The sequence below is a fragment of the Prosopis cineraria genome, unplaced genomic scaffold (genome assembly GCF_029017545.1).
Source record: "Prosopis cineraria cultivar Desert tree isolate PC_DT_omini unplaced genomic scaffold, ASM2901754v1 PC6, whole genome shotgun sequence".
NCBI lineage: Eukaryota > Viridiplantae > Streptophyta > Magnoliopsida > Fabales > Fabaceae > Prosopis > Prosopis cineraria.
The window spans coordinates 13438745-13461115 of record NW_026555337.1 but is presented as its reverse complement, the minus strand read 5'-3'; the positions used below and the strand labels follow the sequence as shown (position 1 = coordinate 13461115).

The window sequence follows — 22371 nt, the reverse complement described above, 5'->3', positions numbered from 1 at the left end:
AACTTTGTCATTATTTGGACTGTTATTTTAGAAAATATTTGAAGTTTAAAATTAATAAAATGTAAATATCCTAATCTCTATCTTTATTCAAAATGTTAGAAAGAAAAATTAAATATTTAGTTTTCGTCAAATTATTTAAATTCTTCCTATTAATGCTGAACAATATTTCAGATTATATTCTTATGTTATTAAATGTCTAAAATATCGATTTGGATTCTCTATTATAGTTTTTTTCCCCCTCTCGTCATTTACATTCACAACTATAAATGAAGAACACAAGGTATTACTTTTCTTTTATATGCTTTAATTAGATTAGATGAAGGACTCATATATTGCACGTAAAGTTAGAATTATAGTTGTGATTTTTATAATTTGTAAATAGTGAAACTATTTATAATTAAATTTTACATTATATAAAAATTTCCAAGTTTTTGTTTTTCCAACATCATAGAATTTTACTTGTATCTGAAGTTGACTTCTAAAAAAGAACAAAGAGAATATAAAGAACATAATATTATTTTTAACTTTTTTCCAGTGTTGCATGGCCTTTTTTATAGAAACGAACAAAGAAAAGTGAAAATTTATTATTGGCTCAAGAAACCATTTATATATAGAGAAAAGCGACATTGTTGTAACATCCAATATATTCTTTTTGGACTGAAATATAAGGTATTGGTAATTAATTCATGATTTTTAAAAAAATATTAGTTGAAATCTTAATTTTTAAAAAAAATTATATTTTTTCAATTTTACTCATTAAATATCCCGTATAAGTGCTTTAATAATAATAATTAAAATTTTAATGCATGATTTTCTTAAAAAATAATAAATACAATAGGAGTATAGTTGAAAAAGCAATTATAAAAGTTATTCAATGTTATATTTTAAACTAAGCAAGACTTTTAAAATATGTCTTATATTATAATCTGGAAGAAGTAATTCATATGAAAATTTAAGAGGTTTACCATGGGCATGAGACTGGGCTGAGGTATTGTAGTCTATTTCGAAGAGGCCATTGTTGTCCTCAATCAGCCAATCCGGTAATTAAGATTCATAAACTCCTACTCCTCATTTCAATATATTTGCTTGTGTCATCAACTATATCAATTCATTCGATTCAATTTATAATTTATAATATACAAATTGCGTAGCTCTCATCTGACTAGGCGTCATTTTCTCCTCCGTGATTGGTTGATTTTCATTTATGCTTAAACGAGATTGGTCAATAAATGAATAAACCATGGTCACCTATACATGTTTACCTTAGATGTCTCATTTTATATTCTGAATTTGGATTCAGTAACTGAACTTAACACAGGCATTGAATGCCTATATCATTTGAGCCGTTGAAATCTAAATAAACCTACATGTTAATTAATCTTAAGTTGAGTATAAATTCATAATTATTGATATAAATTTTAATAGTTCAGACGATATATGTTCATAAGTGCAGTCATCAAATATAAATCCTTCCTGAATGCATGTATTCCGTCCCCATCTGTCATCTTCCCTAGGAAGGGAGAGTTATTTCTTCCTTCATATGCAATTATTTCCGTACACTATAGCCACACGGTCTCTCCAATCAGAGCTTATATTGGTTTTACATATTTTTTTTCCTATTTCCATATGTAATTATTCCCACTTGAATGATAGTTTGGCAAGTCCTAGGTTTCCTGACAAAGCTCCATAACTCCTTCCTGTAAAAAGCGACCCTGAGAATTGTGTTCAAGGACACATGGGAAATTGTTTTGGCTGCACGAATCAACAAGAACTCTTGTTCCATGTTGTCTTTCCAAACATCTACGATTTGAACACTGTCACTTCCTACCACACTCGACATTTTCTATAGAGAAATGATATAGAAGTGAGAGGTGTTTGAGGAATTCTCTGAAGAATGTTTCTTGTATGTACCTGAAGAATGTTAATCTCTTGTTTGTATGTATGTGTAAGTTTCGTTCCTAACTTATTTTATTTTTAATTCAAAAAGTATGTGATCATATCTTTAATATCTTAACTACTTTTTGATAATTAATATCTTAACGATTTTATATTAACAATCATGTAGTCACAACTGACAATTTAAAAACATAATCACATAACAATTCATAGTTAGGGCTGTTTATGTAAGATTAAAAAATACATAATTTTTAAATAGTTTAAAAATTTTATAAAAAGAGATTTCTTTTGTAGAGATTTTATAATTATTTCATGTTTAATTTTCATAATAAAAAAGTGGCTATTAATTAGTTATTTTTAAATTTTATAATATCTTCCTTAATTTTTATTTTATAAAAATGATTAATTATTATATTATTTTAAAATTTTATAACATCTTCATGCATCCTGCTTTTTTAGAACATACTCTCTCATTTATTGTATTAAATTATTTTAAAAAAAATTCAAAATAGCTTCTAAAATAATCAAAAATTTGCTTTTCTTTAATTTTGATTATTTTCAAAAGTTCAACAAATGTCATAAAACCTCACAAAATAATTTTTTAAAAAAAATAAGTAATTTTTTTATAAAAGAAGCCAAAAAAACACAAGCCCTTAATTACAATTACAATTTTTTATCTCTATCATCTATAAGTGTGGATCAATTATCGAGATAAAAAATGTTTATTATATATAATATCTTCTATCTATTATATATAATTGTATAAATAATCATATATTATCAACATTATTTGATATTATGTTATTAATTTCTTTGTATATCTAGCCTGATCATCTCCCATTATCTTTTCTAGTCAAATCTTATTTTAATTTTCCACAAGCCAAAGAAAATCGCTGCTTCGATGCCCAAAAAAAAAATGATATATGGCTAAGACGAGTTTGAGGGTCTCTTTGAAGAATGTTTCTTATATATAGATGTTTCAATGCTAACTTTTTTTTTTTAATTTAAAAAGTAACTAAGTGATCCTATGCCGTGAACCTTGTGACTTGGTGGTGAAAGTGTTTTGTTTTCACAAGTCGAGCCAGGAGTTCGAATCCAAGCATTCTCAATCTCAAAAAACATAATCCTAATTAAAAAATTTTGCTATGTATTTTGTTCTAATTGATTGTAACTACACAAGATATTTCCACCTTCAACAATCCGTCCTATTTTCCAGAAATTAAGCTTCCCATCAATAGTTTCCTTCATTCAACAGATCAGTCTCTTCCATTGATTCTATATTGATTGTAACTACACAAGATATTTCCACCTTCAACAATCCGTCCTATTTTCCAGAAATTAAGCTTCCCATCAATAGTCTCCTTCATTCAACAGATCAGTCTCTTCCATTGATTCTATATTCTTCTATCAGTGCATATTCTACACAGGTAGAGTTGTGGTTGCATTTCTATAGGAACTCTCATATATAATTTTCCATATTCAAAATATGTATCTTGATCTATATGTTCAGACAGAAGCTAAACGATGTTTTATTCATTATAATATAGAGTAAGTTGCTATATTATTAATATATTAAATACTCTCCCAGCACATGTAAATACAATATGCGATTGAATTATATGAATATATTGTTATATCTTAAGCAAGGCTATATTGAGAAGATATACTTCTTCTGTCTGTGAAATATATCTGGCTCAATTGTTTTGCCTTTAAATCTGAAAAACCAGCCCTTTATGAGAAATTGTCAGTGATTTCTAACCATTAATTTCTCATTTGACTGTAGAATGGGCAAGGGATAGAAACTAGATTTTTAAGGAAATAAATAATTTGTTGTCGCAAATGAAGAGATGCACCAGAATGGGCAAATTTTGGTTTATACTAGGAAATATGACACAAGGTCTGATTTCATTAGTTTTTTTTTTCAAAAAAAAAAAGAGTCTGTAATCAACCCAATGAATCAATCACTCCTTTTTTAGAAGTTGGTTAGTGTATCAACAACAGCATGAAAATGAAATATGAATATTTTTTATCTGAAAGTGAAGTAAGAATTTTATTCATGTAAAAATGTTTTAAAAAAAAAATTGATCTTATCAACGTCAAAACAAAGCCGCATAAGCTTTCCCATAATCATCCATAGACGATGACGAGCACATGAGAATTACTGATTTGCATTGGGTTGATTATAATATTCAAATAACACCCAGACCACCCAGCTTTAACCCACTCACATTTATAACAGGAATAAATGCTCCAATGATTCATCATAAAGGCCACAAATTTTACACTTTGGATCAGTTCTACATCTTTTCCTACATAAAGCTTCAGATGTGACGAGGGCAGAGTTAGCCAATAGCTAGTCTGATCGTTAAAATACGTCAAGTCCTCGTAAAAGGTTTAGGGTCTAGAATAGGCCCATTTGATTAGGCTTGTTTAGTTAAACAAACCTGTCTTATTTTTACAAGGTTTAGTTTATAAGTATAATGGGCTGGCCTATTTACATAAATATTACTCCCTTCGGTCCGCATTATAAGACTATTTTTTGAAGATATATCTGGTCCCCATTATAAGGCACTGATAGGTAAAGACTTCCCATTTTAAAGTGAAAATTCAAAAATACCCCTGGATACTTTACTCATCTTCATTCGGCTGACCTGACATTTCACTAGTGTCCTCTCTCTCTCTCACTCTGTCTTCATCCTTTTCTCTCACCATCTTTGCTCGATTTTCGTCGATCGCCTCTTCCATCGTCACCACCGAGCTCATTGTTCCTCTGTTGCAATTCCTCTTCTGCTGTTATTCGCACAAGTGTCGCCGGCCATTTTATGGTGTGCAATATCTCTGGATCTTGCCGTTCAAGTCCGATGGAAGAGCGTTTTGAGGGTCTGTTGTGGGATTAGCTAATGGCATGTGTAGTAGACGATTCTCTTACCGGAAAAGAAGATTCACGGCCGCTCAAGTTCTCTGGAGAGGTAAGCTCTCTGAGTCAAAAGATTTTGAGGGCTCCTCGTCCAATTGGTTCTTCCTTCACATCTTCTAACTTCACTGAGGCTGTGTGTGTGAAGAAAGCTCACTCGTTTGATTTGAACAAAGAGGCAGTCGAGGATGGTGAAGATGTGAGTGACGGCAATGCAGTGCTGGAGTAGAGGGCGTGGCATGCATCTCGCTAAGGTTGTGAAGTTGTTACAGGTATCTTTTCCATGAAGTTCTGAAGATATCTTGATTGATCTGTAATTTAAAGTCTTTAGTACGTTACAATGCATGTGAAAAGCTGTTAATAAGCACGTTAGCTGAGGCATTAAGGGGTCTTGGGATGTTTAAAAAGCTTTTAATATTTCTAATGTGGACATCTATTTTCTTAATAAGTATGTGGATATCTTGATAGGCTGGTTGAGGTATTAAGGGGCCTTGAAATGTTTAAAAAGTATGAAAGGTGATTATTACTCTTAAGTAAGTTATATTTGGATAGCTTTATTCTTTTCAACAACTGAATATAGATACTAGAAAATTAAATTTTACATGAAAATACTCTAAATTTCATAAACATAGATATTCTTACCACTTCTTTCTTCATTGATTGCATGTCGATTTTCACTTTGATTGTTATCTAGGTAGACATTCTCACACATGGGAGGAGCATTTAAGTCCAAGAAACTGTTGCTGCTGTCCCCACCATCTTCCTCAATTGGAGCATTTAAATCAAAAGATGTGTAGTAATTTTTCATAGTGGAAGGCAGTGGTGGAAAGCTGAAGAAGATTGTGGTCCCATGCGTTTTTGTTCTTTTGCTCAATTTTCTTTTTATGTCATTTTTATAAGAATGTAACTGGCCAAAAATTTCGCTCCCACCAATTTCATTTTGGCCTTCCTGTCAAGTACAGATGACAGCCTTTGTTTTACTGACTTTATTTGACTAACAGACTTTTTTGTAAAGTACTATGAGAGAGAATTATTTAGAAAATAATATTATATTTTTGGATTTTTGTAGTTTTTTATTTGAAGGGTAATTTTGGAATTTCATTTATAAATATTCTTTATATTGTTGTTACATTGGTATTGGTGAGGTTGGTAGATATGACTTATAAATAGGACCGAAGGGAGTATTATGTAATATATTACATGCACATCACTTTCATCTTTTGATTTTTAATCAGTCTATTATTTTTTTATTTCTAGTTATATTTTCAAATAGATTAGACTTATATATTGATTTTAATATTGTTATTTTATTGACTTATTATAGTTGGTAAGTCATCTTAATTATTATATATTGGAATTGATATGTTATGTTATATAAAGATAGACTTCGATAGTTTTAAAAACATATTTGAGACATTTAAATCTAATATGTAAGCTTGTTTAAAAAGCTTACTTTTAAGTTGACTTTTAAATAGGCTTTCAGGTTATGCTAGACTTTAGATAAGTTCATGCTTGATTCGTGAAAAAAAAAACTTTATATAAGCTTCTAGTTGCCACATAGGCTTAGGCCTACACTACTACAAAAATAGACTTTAGTGATATTTAAAATTTTAACTTCATAGCATTTATAAAGCATTACAAGTCTCCAAACTATCTAAAGTTGATTAATGAAATGTCATAAAAAGTTAGGAATAGCGGTGGGTAAATGCTACTTGTATAATTTTTTTTTTAAAAAATATACTTATGTACACACACACAAATAAAGGTGGTGTTTCCTTGAGGAAACAATACCTCTAGCCTTTTACTTTGTTTAAGAAAAGTAATAAATATCACTTTTAATTAACAATCAAGTACTAATAATAAATATAATAATATTTTTAATAATAATTATTATATTTTTTATATTTATAATAGTAATAATTCATAATTAAATTAAATAAATATTTTTATTATTAATCAATAAAAATAGTTATATCAACAATAAGTACAAAAATAAAATTAAAAAATAATAATAATAATAATAATAATAATAAATTATTCAAATAAAATATATAACATTAATTAAAATAATTAAAAAATATTAACAATAAATTAGAAACCCTAACGTTGCTTTTCAAAACCTAACAAACTCCGCCAAAGGTTATTAAAATAAAATATTAAACATAAAATAATAACTGAAAAAATAAAATAATTAACAATCAAATAATAATAAATTAAAAATATTTAGGTGGCATTTCTTTGAGAAGGAAATGCCACCTAAGATTATTTGAATAAAATATTTTTATCTACTATATTTAACTTAAATAATTACTGAAAAATATATAAATTAAAATAAAATTAGTAAAAATGACATTAAAGTCCCTTAGAATTATTTAAATGACATTTTGATACCTCAAAATTCCATAATTTCCTTGAACTCCCTAAAAAGTGTTTTGTCATTAAAAAATTAATATAAAAGATCAAATTTCCTTGGATTGAGATAAAAATCCCAAGTTTCAAAACAAATATTTGCAAACCTGCGAGTTACTATTAAATTCTTGTAAATTTAAAAAAATTATGAATCTTTAAACAAAACTTGTTAATGACAGTTGATATTTGCGACATTTGAGAAATATCATGATTTTAAATATAAACTTAAAAATTACCGTTGAATTATTGTAAATTTAAGAAGAAAAGCTATGAATTTTAAAACAAAAATTGTGAATAAAAATTGATATTTATAACATTTGAAGAATATCAAAATTTTAAATATAAATTTATAAATTGCTATTAAATTCTTATGATTTAAAAAAAATTGTGACTCTTAGAACAAAATTTGGGTTTCATAAAATTAGTAATCATTAAGTGGCGTTTCATCAAAGAGAAAATGCCACCTAAGACTATTTAAATAAATAACTTATAAATAATTTATTTAAGATAAAATAATTACAAGAAAAAATACATAGCTTAAAATAAAATAATTAAAAATAAAAAATAAAATTCTAAACTGACAATCAAATGATAATAATAAATTTAATTATAATATCTTTAAAATAATCATTATATATTTTCATTTTCTTATACAAAGAATAGTAATAATTACTAATTAAATATTTTTACTATTAATCAAAAATATTTATGTCAATAATAAAAATGTACAATAATAAAAATTAAAACTAAATAATAATAATTTTATTAATAAGTATAAATAATTATAATAATAACAAAAAATCAAATTATTCAAATAAAATGTATAATTTTAATTAAAATAATTAAAATAATAATTTAGAAGCCCTTAGTTGGTGTTTCATATGCGAAGAAATGCTACCAAGGTGATTAAAATAAGATATTATTTAAATATTATATTTAAGTTAACATAATAACTGAATAAATATAAAAATGTAAATAAAATAATTAACAATCAAATAGTAATAAATTAAAAATTTTTAGGCAGCGTTTATTTGAGAAGGAAATCCCACCTAAATTTATTTGAATAAAATATTTTAAATACTATATTTAACTTAAAATAATTACTGAAAAATATATAAATTTTATTAAATTTATTAAAAAATAATAATAAATTAACAATCACTGGGTGGCGTTTCTTTTGCGAGGAAGGAAACGCCAACTGAGATTATTTAAGATATTTTTGAAATAATGTATTTAACGTGAAATAATTACTGGAAAAAATATATAAATTTAAGAAGTACTTAAAAATAAAATAATAATAAAAGTAATTCTTAGTTAACAATCAAATAGTAATAATAATGAAGATTATTAGATTCGTAGCAGACATATATTGAGATATTGAAAGTCAAAATCAATAAAATTTATTTCAACTATCAATTAATTAGTCCTTTAAATTTAATTTTTATTAATATAATCTCTTATATTTTTTAAGGTATCACAAATCCTTTAGGTTTTGAAATATAAATATTGATTATTTTTTATTCTTGAGATATTTCTACTGATGAATCCGTTTGCTGAGGCTGAGGGGGGAGAGATAGAAACTTTTTTTCTTAAAAAAAATGAGTTATTTGCTTAAGTAGAATGCCAAGTGTAATTTTTTGGTTAAAAAAAAAGTGAACAACCAAACTTAACTATACGAACAAGAATGACTCATTTTTATTACTTTAAGAAAAAGTATATCAAAGTTGAATTTAAGACACTAGGTGAGATTGAGAATATAGTTTGGGGGCTAAATTTAATGGACTTTAACCATACAGTTCAATGGTTCTTGTGAACTTCATTATTCTAATTTTATATAAGATTTTAATTTGATTCTTTAATTTTTTAAAGCATCTTTTCAGTTATCTAATTCTAATTATGATAGTTTCAAATGATTATTTTTTGTGTACTTATAATTTTTAAAAATTAAATTTAATATGTTAATATTTGAGAATATTTTGTCAATATTTAAAAGTTCAATGTAAGGTTGATTTGTTGATGAAACTAATAATGTTAAAATTATATGATTGAAAAGACACTTTATAAACTTAAGATACACTTTAACCGTTTACAAGTTTAATTTACTAAAAAAATTTAAGAATTTCAATTTTACCCCCATAAAATTAAGGCTATGTATGGTTTAAAATCAACTCGAGATTTGGGTGGTCTAGGCTAAAGTTTGGGTCCCAAAAGTCATGTTGAACCAATAAAAATCTTGTTTGCATGAAAATTATTTTTTGAAAAAAAAATAATGACTTTTGGTTCAATATTAGGATTAGGATTGAAACAGTTTTTTTCTTTTGTCTTTTGTATTTCTTTATCAAAACATAAATTATGTTAAAAAAATATATAAACATAAATCACGTTATAATATTTTAATTTTATTTTAATTTTACTTTACAAATTTCAATTTACAAAAAAGTTTAGTTTTGCAAATTTTAATCCAAACAACGTAAAATCATTCCTCACAATTTACAAAATCACCACTTTTAAAATGGAAGAAAAAAATCAAAGTAATTTGCATATGTATCATATTTTAATCTAAACTAAGAGGATAATATTAAAAAAACAAGTTTCCTATGTATTAAAATCCTTTGTATAATTTTATAAGTTGTAAATAATATATGTCAAGAATTCATTTTTGTGAACACATTATTACAATTAACTTTTGGAAGGGTTAGATTAGATTTGTGCAAACAAGGTTATCATTACACTTAGATTTAAATCATTATATCAATATCTTAACCATAATTCCATATTCTAGTATCAGTTAAAAATTATTGGAATATTAATTAATTAATTTTATTGCAACCACAAAATATAGAAGGAAAAAAAAAGGTTATTAGTAATCAAATAAAAAAATTAACAAAGAGTAATCTTGTCGATCATCTCAATCTTTGAATAAACCATAAGAAATTAACAACATTTAACAACAATATTCAAAAATTGTTAAGTGGACTATAGACATCTTGAAATAAAATGACCTATAGTAATTGTTTTTCACACTCTGAAGAGCTTTGGAAGCAATATTTTTGTATTTCATTGCCCTCAGTATCGCTAATTTCACCTATGTTATAGTGGTAACGTATCATGAGCTCAGTTAGGACCTAGGGGAGGTATTTCTTTATATGCAAATAGCATCGCATGAGGAAGCCTGCAATCCCAATGATTGTATAGAACATATTGGGTAAACAGATTAGGATCGCAACTATGGTTGAAAAACCTGCCTAAATTATCGTTCTAAACTGCATCAAGGCTAAAACCACCACCACAACGATACTTTTTATATAAGATCAATATCATACAAATAGTTACGTTCTCTATATTTTGTTGCAGCTTTATCATCTTCAAGTAACTCTCTCACATATTCATATACAAAAGTTCTCAAAGGGATGTTGAATGTAGATCTCACACACCATCCTTTTTTCTCAGTCTTGAAAATTTGCAAAGAAAATTGTATTCCATATTGACTCACTCTGTTAAAGCAAATTGAGGGGCATATGCAAGAAGGCCACGCTCATGGACCACATACTTTGGTTTAATGTTAGACTTTTCAAACGTGGGTGGACTTAAGCAAATGTAAAAAGTTTCACATTAAATAAAGTTTAGTTTGATAACTAATATATAATAAAGAGGAATGATTAGTAAAATTGAGCATTGAGGTTTTGAGTTAAGATTTGGTGTCCTTCCACTACTCTTATCTGTTTCTCATCTTTTCTTGTTCTTAAACAATCGTTCCTCGTTCTTAACAAATGATATTAGAGTTTATTTTCACTCAGGACCTAAAAACCTATTATTACGCACATGTTTGAAGCTTAAAAGTGGATTGGTCCTGAATGCAGTATGGACTTATGTGCACCACACCATTGGAAGCCTAAAATGCTCTAATTGCATTGGATTTAAGCGAAAAATCCTACATCGAATAAAATTAAGCTTAATAATTAATATAAAATAAAGAGGAAAGGCTCATTAACTTGAGTCTTAAGATTTTAAGCTAAGATGTAGTGTCTTTTCTCTACTCTTGCTCATTTCTCATTTCCTCCTGTTCCCTAGCAATCACTCCTCATTATTAATAATAGTATCAGAATCAGGTTTTGAAAAAGTTAGGTTGGCTCTGATTGTTGGTGCAGGGACTTAATCTTTGGGCGTGTTTGATATAGGAAAGTCCCACAACGAAAAAAGTTGGGTTAATAACTAATATATATATATATATATATATATAATAAAGAACAAGGACTCGTAAACTTGGCCTTACATTTAAAAATGTACCCAACCTCATTGAATAGGATCCCTCCATTTTTAATACAACCAATCAGGATAAAACAACTTAGAAATATAACTAAATAGTGGTGGTATTTCATCATTTCAATTATTGACAACATCAATTAGATATTATTTTGTGCCCCTAAATATGTCATTATAAGGTAATCCATTCAAAGAAAGTAATCCTAAGATGTCTTTTTCTTCCTCCTGCAGTTGCAATTGTCTAGAAAAAAAAGGCAAGAACTCGCACATCTTCTTTTGAACTGTGTATCCTACTATACCTTTGGCTTCACCTAGGCATATCTTTTACAAATTGCTCTCCTAGTGAATTTCACTTAGCACTATCATCTTACACTTGTAGGCTAATTTGGATCCATTTATCTATTCTCATATTAACAAAATGTACACTTTATTAGTCCTGTACATTATTTAACAAAAGAGCCAAGTTGAAGTAAACAATATACTTTATGATAAACTTGAGGCATTAATTAACTAACTCGTTAATATTAATTAAAAAACTATGTATTGATCAATACACATGCACATGCACTCATCCTTCATCACATAGCTAGTCTTAAATGCAAAAAAAAAAAGGAGTCTACAATGCTAAGCAAGGCTACTGGACGGCTCAACATAGAAATGCAATCAAGGAGGGAAGACAAATGGGTTCCTAAGTTTTTCATGACAACAAGGTATGACAAATCATTTGGCATCTTAATGTTACATTTGAGGAATATTAAAATTTCAAATGCAAACTTGCAAATTGCTGTAAAATTCTTACAAATTTAAGGAAAAAAAAGCTGTGAATCTTATAACAAAAATTTTGAATAGAAATTGATATTTGCAATACTCGAAGAATATCAAGATTTTAAATGTGAATTTACAAATTGTTATTAAATTCTTGCGATTTTAGGAAGAAAAATTGTGAATTTTAGAATAAAACTTGTATTGTTCATTGTCTCTTTTATTTTTTAATAATGTCTCTTTTATTTTTAGGAAGAAAAGTTGTGAATCTTAGAATAAAACTTACTATTAAATTGTTACTTAATGCCTCAAGTTTATCATAAAATGTATTGTTCATTGTCTCTTTTTTTTAAATAATGTACAAGACTAAAGTGTATATTTTATTAATATGATACTATATAAATGGATCCAAATAGGCTTAAGGTGTAAGATGACAATGCCGAATGAAATTTACTAGGCAAGTAATCCTTAAAAATACGCTTGGGTGAAGCTAAAGGTGATAGAATACACAGTTCAAAAGAAGATATGTAAGTTCCAAACTATTTCTAGACAATTGCAATCGCAGTAAGAACAAGGCATCTCATGATTGCTTTTTTTGAATGGATTACCTTATGATGACATCTCCAAGGACAAAGAACAGCATCTAATTTATGTCATGAATAATAGAGATGATGAAATATCACCACATCTGCTTAAGTCCAATCATACTTAGACATTCTAACAATCCTTTCTCAAGTGTGAGTCCACAAGCTTCCCACATTAAAGATATCTAAACTCCAAGTCCTTGCACCAATAATCAATGCTAGCCCAGCTTTTTAGTCTTCAAACGGTGTGATGTGTAACACCCTAATTTTAAATATAATTAATTAATATTTGATTGATGTATAGAAATTAAAACTAAAAGTTCAATCTTGAAGTGAGAGAGAGCCATAAAGCTTTTCTTTCCATTTCATGAATATTAATTACGAAATATAAGAAAAAGTCTTATTCAATATTACATATATTGTCACTAAATTTCATAAAAATTTTACAATTGCTTTCTTCAATAATTGAACTCTTAATGTAACTATCCTTGTATGATATACACATAATCCAACAGATCTTGAATCCAAGCATGACCTATACAACTAGTTTCCTTGACAAGCTATGTTATTGAGATGTACTGGGCAATCGACATATGGACATATTATGATAGAAAAACAAAGTGAGAATTACAAAATTTCTCAATAAAATAAATCAAATTTGAGCTAATAATGGTCCAACCGCCTTGTGTGTGAAATACAATTTTCTCACTCTTGTCTATACTAAAACTCCCATGAAAATATATACAAGTACTCATAAAAGGTGTTTATAAAAATTAATAAAAGATCTTACAATATTCTGGTAAATCATACTATCTTCCCTTGATAATCATATGAGATTATGCATTAGAAAAGTATAAGCATTCAACATATAGCACTAAGCATAGCTAGGACATCCCCCAGTGTGATCCACATAAATAAATCTCACCCCATTTTCACTTAGATCAGGGTTATCTCAAGGATGCTAACACACAATAATATAATTTTCTTTTACATATTCCCATATAATTTACTAAACCAGAATCTTTTGGACGTGAATACTAATAAAAAAAATTCCAAACATTTGGAGCAATACTTCTCATTCAAAACATTATTGAATTATATGTTGAAAGATGATAAATGTAAATAAATATGATAGTTCGAAACATACTTGAATTATAGTTGAAACATCATAAATCTAAATAAATACTATAATAGAAATATAAATAACCTATTAACTTGTTTATGTGTGAAATTGTAAGTTCAAAGGGATTATAATGGAATAAAGTTTATGATTAGAAGACTAGACCACAAAATACAAAAGTATTGGATTGCCAAAATTAGATAAATCCCAAAATCATGTCATCTATAAAATTAAAACTATTAATGATTCTATACAAAAGATTACATTTAGAGAAATAAATAATTGAAGAACATATATAATTAGCTAGAAATAAAACTTAGTAATAGAATATCTTTGCAATAAATTAGCTAGAAATAAAATTAGGAGAAAATATTTATATTTAAATAAAAAACTATAAATCTCAATTCGATAAGAATCTTACCTTATACCGACTTTTCTATTTGATGATATTGACCTTCTCTAATATTTATCCTAAGCTTTCTTTCTTCATTTTTTTAGCATGTTTTTCTCTCAATTTCTATCATCTCCTTTAATCCATTCTCATACATTTGATCTATTTTTATCTCTTAATATTATCTCTCTTGCCATTCTCTTGTTCCCTCTCTCTCTTCCTCTCCATCATCTAATCTCACTATCATATTCTTTCTCTCCATCTCTCTCTTGCCTCCCACTCCTTTTTATTCATGTGCTTAGACTACAAGAGTGAGGGGTATATATAGTGTTGTTGGCTTGAGAAAAGAGTTAAGAATTCTCAAGGGATAAGTCATCGTAGGTGGCATTCTTATCAAAATCAATTTAATTGAGTTTGGTTTCTCCTAAAAGAAGCTACTATTATGTCAAATATTCCAAATGGTGTATTTCTCTTAAAGAAAAGCTCCTCTTTATGACTATTCATACAAATTTATTTATAACTATTTTTATTATTATTATTATTTATAAAACTTACTTATTGCTATTGATTAGTAAAAATTGCATGAAAATATCATATATTTTAACATTATTAATTCTATTAAAATATTCTATTATCCAATCATCTGTAAATAAATATATCTACTTAACTTCAAACAAGGCATAAAAGACACAAAATATTATCACAAAATATCAAAATTATAAGAAAGATGCATAATTTAAAATAATAATTTAAGTACTAAAAATTTAAATTTTAAACTTATAATTTATTTATATAATTATATGTATCATTTTGACTATTTTAATTTTTTTGGATATTACATGACACATGCATGTCTTTACTGTAACCAAGGCCAGTCCCATTTTTTGGCTTGAAATGTATGTGCAATAATGGGCTTATAAGTCTTGAGCAAAATCTGACTCTGATACCACTTGTTGGAAATAAGAACAACTGCTTGGGAATAGGGAGAGAGGAGAAATGAACAAGATTATTGGAAAGACATCGCATCTTAATTCAAAACTTCAAGGCTCAATATTTTAGATCATCCTCTGTATTTTATATTAGTTATTAAGCTTAATTTAGCTTTATTCAATGTGAGACTTCCCATATTAAATTAAGTCTACTCATTTAGATAACCTAACAATCTTCCCCTCAAGTGTGAGTCTACAAGCTCCCCATATCAAATATGGGGAACACTAAGTCCATGCACTAACAATCAAGGCTAGCCTAGCTTTTCGGGCTTCAAATAGTTTGATCCACACAAGTCCCTGTTGCAACTAAAGCCAATCCTATTTTTTTGACTTTAAACATATGCATGATAACGAGCTTTCAAGTCCTGAGTAAAACTTGGCTTTGATACTACTTGTTACAAGATATGACAAAAGGACACCACATCTTAATTCAAAACCTCAAGACTCAAGTTTATAAGTCCTTCCTCTTTATTTTATATTAGTTGTTAATCTCAAATTTATTCAATGTGGGACTTCTCATATCTGCTTAAATTCACTCACATTTGGACAATCTAACAGTCCAAATCCCTCTTGTGGAATTTTTTGTATGCGAATATGTGGGAGAGTTGCTTAAAAACAATGATGCTGCTCCAAATTAAACTTGGAGAAGATGAATATTTGTTTGATATTTGCCTTGAAAAGCATCGTCGTGGTGGTGGTTTCACCCTTGATGCAGCTAAGAACAGTAATTTGGGCAAGTTTTTCAACTATAGTTGCAATCCTAATCTATATATCCAATTTGTTCTACACAATCACTTAAACTGTAGGCTTCCTCATGTGATGCTATTTGCATATAAGGAAATACCTCTCCTAGCCGAGCTCATGATAAATTATAGCTACAAAATAGGTAAAAATTACTAATGCTGAAGGCAATAAAATACAAAAAAAAAAGAATCTTTTGTAGCTCTTTGAATTGTAAAAGTATATTACTATAAGTCATTTCATTTTAGGATGTCCATAGTCCTTGTAACGATTTTTGGAACTTTATTGACGTTAATTTTTTGGAACATTATTGTTAAATGTTGTTAATTTCTTGTGGTTTATTCAAAGATTGAGATGATCCTCAAGACTAATCTTTGTTATTTTTTATTTATTTACTAATAACCTTTGTGTTTCTTCTATATTTTGGTTTTTTTGTTCATATTTATTTTACAAGTGATTGGAATAAAATTAATCAACTAATTAATATTTCAATTATTGAATTAATTCAAATCCACCTACCCCCGCAACTGTCATCTCTTTAAGAATATTTTATTGCAATATTGTGCCACCTCAGGACAGAAGCTTAATTTTCAGAAATCAAATGTCTTCTTCTCAACTAACACCAAGAATATGGTACGGGAGGAGGTAGTAGATGCTTTGCAGATCAAGGGAGTGGAAAATCCTGGGATTTATTTAGGACTTCAAGTACTCTAGGGAAGATAAAAAAATGCACCCTTGGCATATGTGAGGGATAAAATGGGGAAGAAGTTCTTGAGTTGGAAAAAGAAAATGTTATCTTTTGCTGAGAGGGAAGTGAATGATTAAGGCAGTGATCAATGCCATCCTAGTGTTTCCTATGACAGTATTCAGATTCCTAATTTCTTCTAGGATAATAATGCTAATGGTGGGGGAATCCATTAGAAGTCTTGTAGTTTTCTGTGCTAGTCAAAGGTTGATTGAGGGCTAGGTTTCAAGGACTTAATGGGTTTTAATGTTGCTCTATTGGTAGAAACAGTGTAGCGAATTATAAACAATCTGAATTATGTCTAGATTCGCATCATCAAGATTATTTACTTCCTAAATTGCTCATTCTTGAATAAGCAGAAAGGACTCAAAGCCTCTCAGGTTTTGGACAGTATATCAACAGGCTGTGAGTTGCTCGAAAAGGATCTCTACTGGCAGGCAGACAATGGTAATTATATTTAGGTTTGGAAGGATCCTTGGTTCCCTGCCTCCCCAGATTATAAATTAAAACCGAACAGGAAATGGAATCTTTTGCCTATTCAAGAAGTTGTTGATGGGATGTCCTTAAGCTCATCAAAACTATTCCACTATCTACTACGCGTAGACCGAATAGGATTATTTGACCACTAGTAAAAATTGGTGTATATAACACTAGGCAGGGTTATCAAAGGGAATTCAAGCGCATAAAGACTCAGGAGGGCTTTCGGTTTTTGTAGATAACAAGGTTTGGAATGTCATCTGGAGCCTCAATGTACCTGGTCCCACTGTCAAATGGAATCAAAATAAAAATATAAAACCAAATTTTGTAGTAAAATGCAACCTAGGTCATCTTTCTTAAAAGCTACTGAGTTAGCCAATTAATCTTAGTAAATTCGATCAACAAAGCTTATGAATTAAAGTGGTTTTTTTTAACTAAAACTAAAATGCAAAAAATTAAATTACTAACTAACAACTAAAGCAGCATATAATCAACATCCTTCCTTATCCTTGATGAAAATTTCAGCCAATGCATAATAAATAACAACCTGGATAGAGCATGCTTTCAAGTGAATCAAGACAGAAAAATATGCCTAAGAGATCTCTCAGGGCCTTAGTTACTAGAAATATGATTAGCAATTAAAATCTCAACTGCCAAGTAATTTCCAGCGCTTTAAATGAACATAATTCACAAGCAAGTGAGTAGAATGCCCATTCTAGGACATCAAACCTAATTCATAGCCAAGCAATTTATCAACTACAGTGGCTAATAATTATATTACATTAATCAATCTAATCCTAATTCCATGCATTCTTAACAATCCAATCGGTATAATCAAGAAAGCACAAAATCAGAAAAATAGAAGAGATAGAACCGAATTTAATGCTCAATACAGCTGCTCCATTAAGCTCCAATGGCCGAAGTCTTCATCAATTCAAGGTTCAAAGTTGATTACATACCAAAAAATCAAAGACCCATAGAAGGAAAAAGAGAATGGTAGAGGGACGCTGTAGATGAGACGAAGATTAGGAGGTAGCCGAAGCTCCCATCGGCGCTAAATCAGCGGACCTAATTTCTTTTCTCTTTCCTCCGCTTCCTCATCGCTGTTACCCTTTTCTCCACTCCCTCCCTCTTCGTTCTTTATCTTCCCTCTTAACTCTACTGAGGCGGCAGGCATGTGCTTCCCATTAACCAAAATCTAATTTTAATTAAAAAGACAAAAACACCCTTAATAACCCTAATTACTATTTATACAAATTTACCCAAGAGAAAATACATTTTGAGATAATAAAATTGAGTCTACTTCAAGCCCAACAAATTTCCATTAATGATATTCAATTTAATTAGCTCCAAAAGTCTGCACAAAATTAAATAATATTCAATGGCCACATGTGCAAAAATATTAAATGAAGAATTCAATCATAATTTTCAAGATTTAATCCATTAATTCCCACAAAATATGAGGTGACCAATAAAATAAAATATATTTTAATTAATCTCATTTAGTCATGATTCATCAATAAAAAGACCTAGTGAAGAGAATAAAAATATATAAAAAATATGATTTATAAGTACCCCAAAGGTACGTCATTTTATATGGCGCCTCCTCAATCCTGCCCTAGCTACTAATGATTTCTTCTTGGCCCCCTCTTGATCAGGAATATAAGGGACTGTATGTATAATATAATGTGCACAAAATCTCCCCTAAACGAGTATGGCAAAGCAAATGTGGCTCTTTTCTATTACCAGATTTGGAAATTTCGATGCCAGATGATATTTGATGATGACCCACCTGACCCTAGCGGCCTAATTGTAACTACAAATGTTGGTTTAAATGAATTTTGGCAAGCTCATGGTCTATTAACTCCACAGACACCAGTCCACCATGCAGCAGAATCCCGATGCTGGGTACGACCTCCTCCCAGGCATCTATTAAACTAAATTGTAATGGCGCTTTCTGTAAGGGACAAGGGTATGACCATGCAGCAGAATCCTGATGTTGGGTACGACCTCCCCAGGGAGTTATTAGACTAAATTGTGATGGGGCTTTTTGTAAGGGACATGGAGTAGGTATTGTAGCTCTTGGGACTCACGGGACAGGTTCATCGCAGGTTGGAAAGAAATATTAATGCGGATTCAGCCTTGCGGAAAGAGAGACAAGGGGTGAAAAAGGCCTTAAAACTGACTTGTACGTGGACTGGTATGGGCTGCATTATTGAAATAGATTGCGCTGAGGCTTACAAGGTCTGGTTTAGCAGAAATCTTCTTAAGTGTCCCTGGATGTATCATTCCTTGGTTCTTGACATGTGGAACATGCTGGACTCTTTGAATAATATCTCTTTTTCTCTCATTCGTCGTGATGAGAATTGTGCTGCTAATTATCTAGCAGGAATAGCTTCAAGGGAAATGGAATCCTCTAGCTTGTATCTTGTTTAAAGACTCTGGTGATGTTGCTGGTCAAAGACCTCCTAAGGGTGTTGAATGAACGGGCGTGGGGTAATGTGGATCTTTAATTGCCATCTTTCTGTTGTTTTCGTCGTGTTGTTTCCTTTTCATGTATTTATTTGCGTTTGTATTCCTGACTTTGGCTTTGGTTTCTTTTTTCTTTTTAGCCTTAGCTCTATTGGATGAAATTCCTTTGGCCCAAAAAAAAAATCTTAACTACTTTTCTTATGATAAGTATCTTAACCATTTTATCTTAACAAACATGTAATCATAACTTACAATTTAAAATTTTCTTGAGTTATAGGTTGAAGATTTTTAAAGAAATATGAAACATTTTCAAAAATATATATGAGATTTTTATTCCAATATTTTTCTTAAATAAAACAATTTTTAAGAATAGAAACTTAAATTTTTAGAAAAACTTTGTTGAAATATTCAAATAATTGAGCAAATATTCAATTTTATTAGAAGGGATATGTATTTTGATATCTATCATCTACTATTGTTTATTTATCGATTACATATCGAGATAAAAAAATATATATCCATTTTGTTGGTTATATTTTGGTTCCTCTGCTTATATTACTGTAGTTTGATCACATGATACCTATCGAATTTTCTTTGGCTTAAAAAAAAAAAAATTCTTACAATAGAAAGTGGGGGGAAAATGAAGGTTAGCCGCTCACAGCGAATGAACTCGATCGACACCAAAAGTCTAAGCAAACAACACTATACTCATAAGCATTTTGTCCATTTAATCTTAATTCAAAATATAAATAATTTAATATTTTAAAATAAAAAAAATTATTTTATTCTGCTGTCTGTAAATTTATTACATTTCTCTTACTCATCATAAATTGAAACAAAAGATAAAAAGAAAAAAATAATATATATTTTATAAGAATAATAATTTTATTAATATACGGTTTATTATTAAAAGCTGTTTATATGTTATTCTCCCTTATATTTTGGACCGGAAGAGCACGCCACATGTAAAATATAGAGTGAAAAGATAGGGTGGACAAAACAAAGATTAGTCTTTGTCTTCTCTTCATTAATTCTTCAACTTGGGATTTAGCCAGTTATAATTTCTCCAACACAAGAACAGAAGAAGAAATTTTTCTACATAACTATCCCAAGTCACTGCAGTTCATTCACAATTACGAATATGAAACTGACCCGCCCAGACAAAACTCCGCAATTACGAATCTGAGGCTAATTCAAAACTATACTTGTCTCCTTCAGTTACATTTGGCTAAAGTTGAATACCGGCCAAGCCAGGCAAAAAACCACGACATGTCTCTGGTATAGCTCCATTGAAGTACTGAGGATCATGTTTCAGTTTATTGAACACAATACTCGTAAGCAAACTATCAGACCCAGCTTGGTCCGCTGCGGCAGCCGGTCCAACTCTCTCCTCCACCTCCAGAAACCTGGCAACATCTTCCAGTTCACCACCACCATGCTGATGCAGATTTACGTTGGTGGATGATCTTATCAGGTGCTTGACATCATAAAAAATTAGGAAACAATAATTGAGAATCTCCATGAACTCTTGTTCTGTTTCTGGAAGATTCTTCTTCCCAGCTGCAGTCAGCAGCTTCACCAAGTACCCGAAATGTGACGAACCTTGAAACGTAATCCATGAAACCTCGTCCCTCATTACAAGCCCAGACGACATCAGAAGCTCTGCAAAATCGCTGTATTTCACGCCTTCTTTCTGGTTCTTCTCCAAATCCATGCCACTGTCTCTCAGGGCGTCGATCATGTCTCTGGATTTTGGATCCCTTTTTGGATTGAACTCACAGAAGTTGAATTGCCAGCAGACGCGTTGACCATTGATCATGGGACATTGACCGTTTTCGTGTTGGATATTATAAAATATTCATGGGTATTTCAAAAGAAATTGTTATAATTTAATAATATTGATTTATATAACCCCTACTTAAATCTTATTTTTACCAACTTGGAGTTATAGCTTTGAAAGATTTTAATCACCTTTTATTTGATTTAATAACATTAAAAGGGTTTAATATTTATTTAAAAATTTTAATGTTCGAAACCGCCCAAGTTATGAGGCTTAATTTGTTTTAATTATTTTAAAACTGATGTTTGATGGTTTATTAAGGGACCTTATGGTTGTGACTATATATAGCCCAGGGAGTGCAGTGTATCCTGTGCCAAGCTCTAGAGTTCTCAAGCTCCTCCTATGTATTGTGTTGCTTGAGTATATTCTGTTGGTCTTTGTTGTTCTGTAACCCTGCTTAATTTGCAGGATGAATCTGTTTAATCCTGGAGAGCTGCCGTACGAACAATCTAGTGTGATGGAATAGCTCTTAAGGACAGTGTCCTTGGCACAACTCAGACTTTAAATCTACCTGTCGGTTCCAACAATCTCCAACATTTCATTGGACAACGTGAGACCCACTTGAATCAGTTTGGCCAGTCCCAGGTTTCCAGTCATTGCTCCATAGTTTCTTACTGTGAAAAGCGAACCTGAGAATTTTGTGTCCAAGGGTACATATGGATATATCTTTATCGCATCAATAATGAAGTCGAACTCTTGTTTTATGTTCTCTTTCCAAACATCTACTATTTGAACACTGTCATCACTTCTTTCAAGACTTGTCGACAT

General features: G+C 29.6%; 1 protein-coding gene across 1 annotated transcript; it reads right to left on the bottom strand.

Moving 5' to 3' along the window:
• Positions 1-20991: 20991 nt before the first annotated feature.
• LOC129313903 (probable CCR4-associated factor 1 homolog 6) lies at positions 20992-22371 on the bottom strand. The gene is made up of 2 exons (XM_054957297.1): positions 22115-22371; positions 20992-21523 (listed from the first exon to the last, which is right to left on the bottom strand). The coding sequence occupies exons 1-2, from the start codon at positions 22369-22371 to the stop codon at positions 20992-20994; spliced, it is 789 nt and encodes a 262-aa protein (XP_054813272.1).

Excerpts from the sequence above, each read along its gene's own strand:
- LOC129313903 (XM_054957297.1), bottom strand. The coding sequence starts at position 22,371 with ATGTCGACAAGTCTTGAAAGAAGTGATGACAGTGTTCAAATAGTAGAT. Across the intron at positions 21,524-22,114 it reads GAGATTGTTGGAACCGACAG|GGATCCAAAATCCAGAGACA; the intron begins GTAGATTTAAAG and ends CAATCCAAAAAG.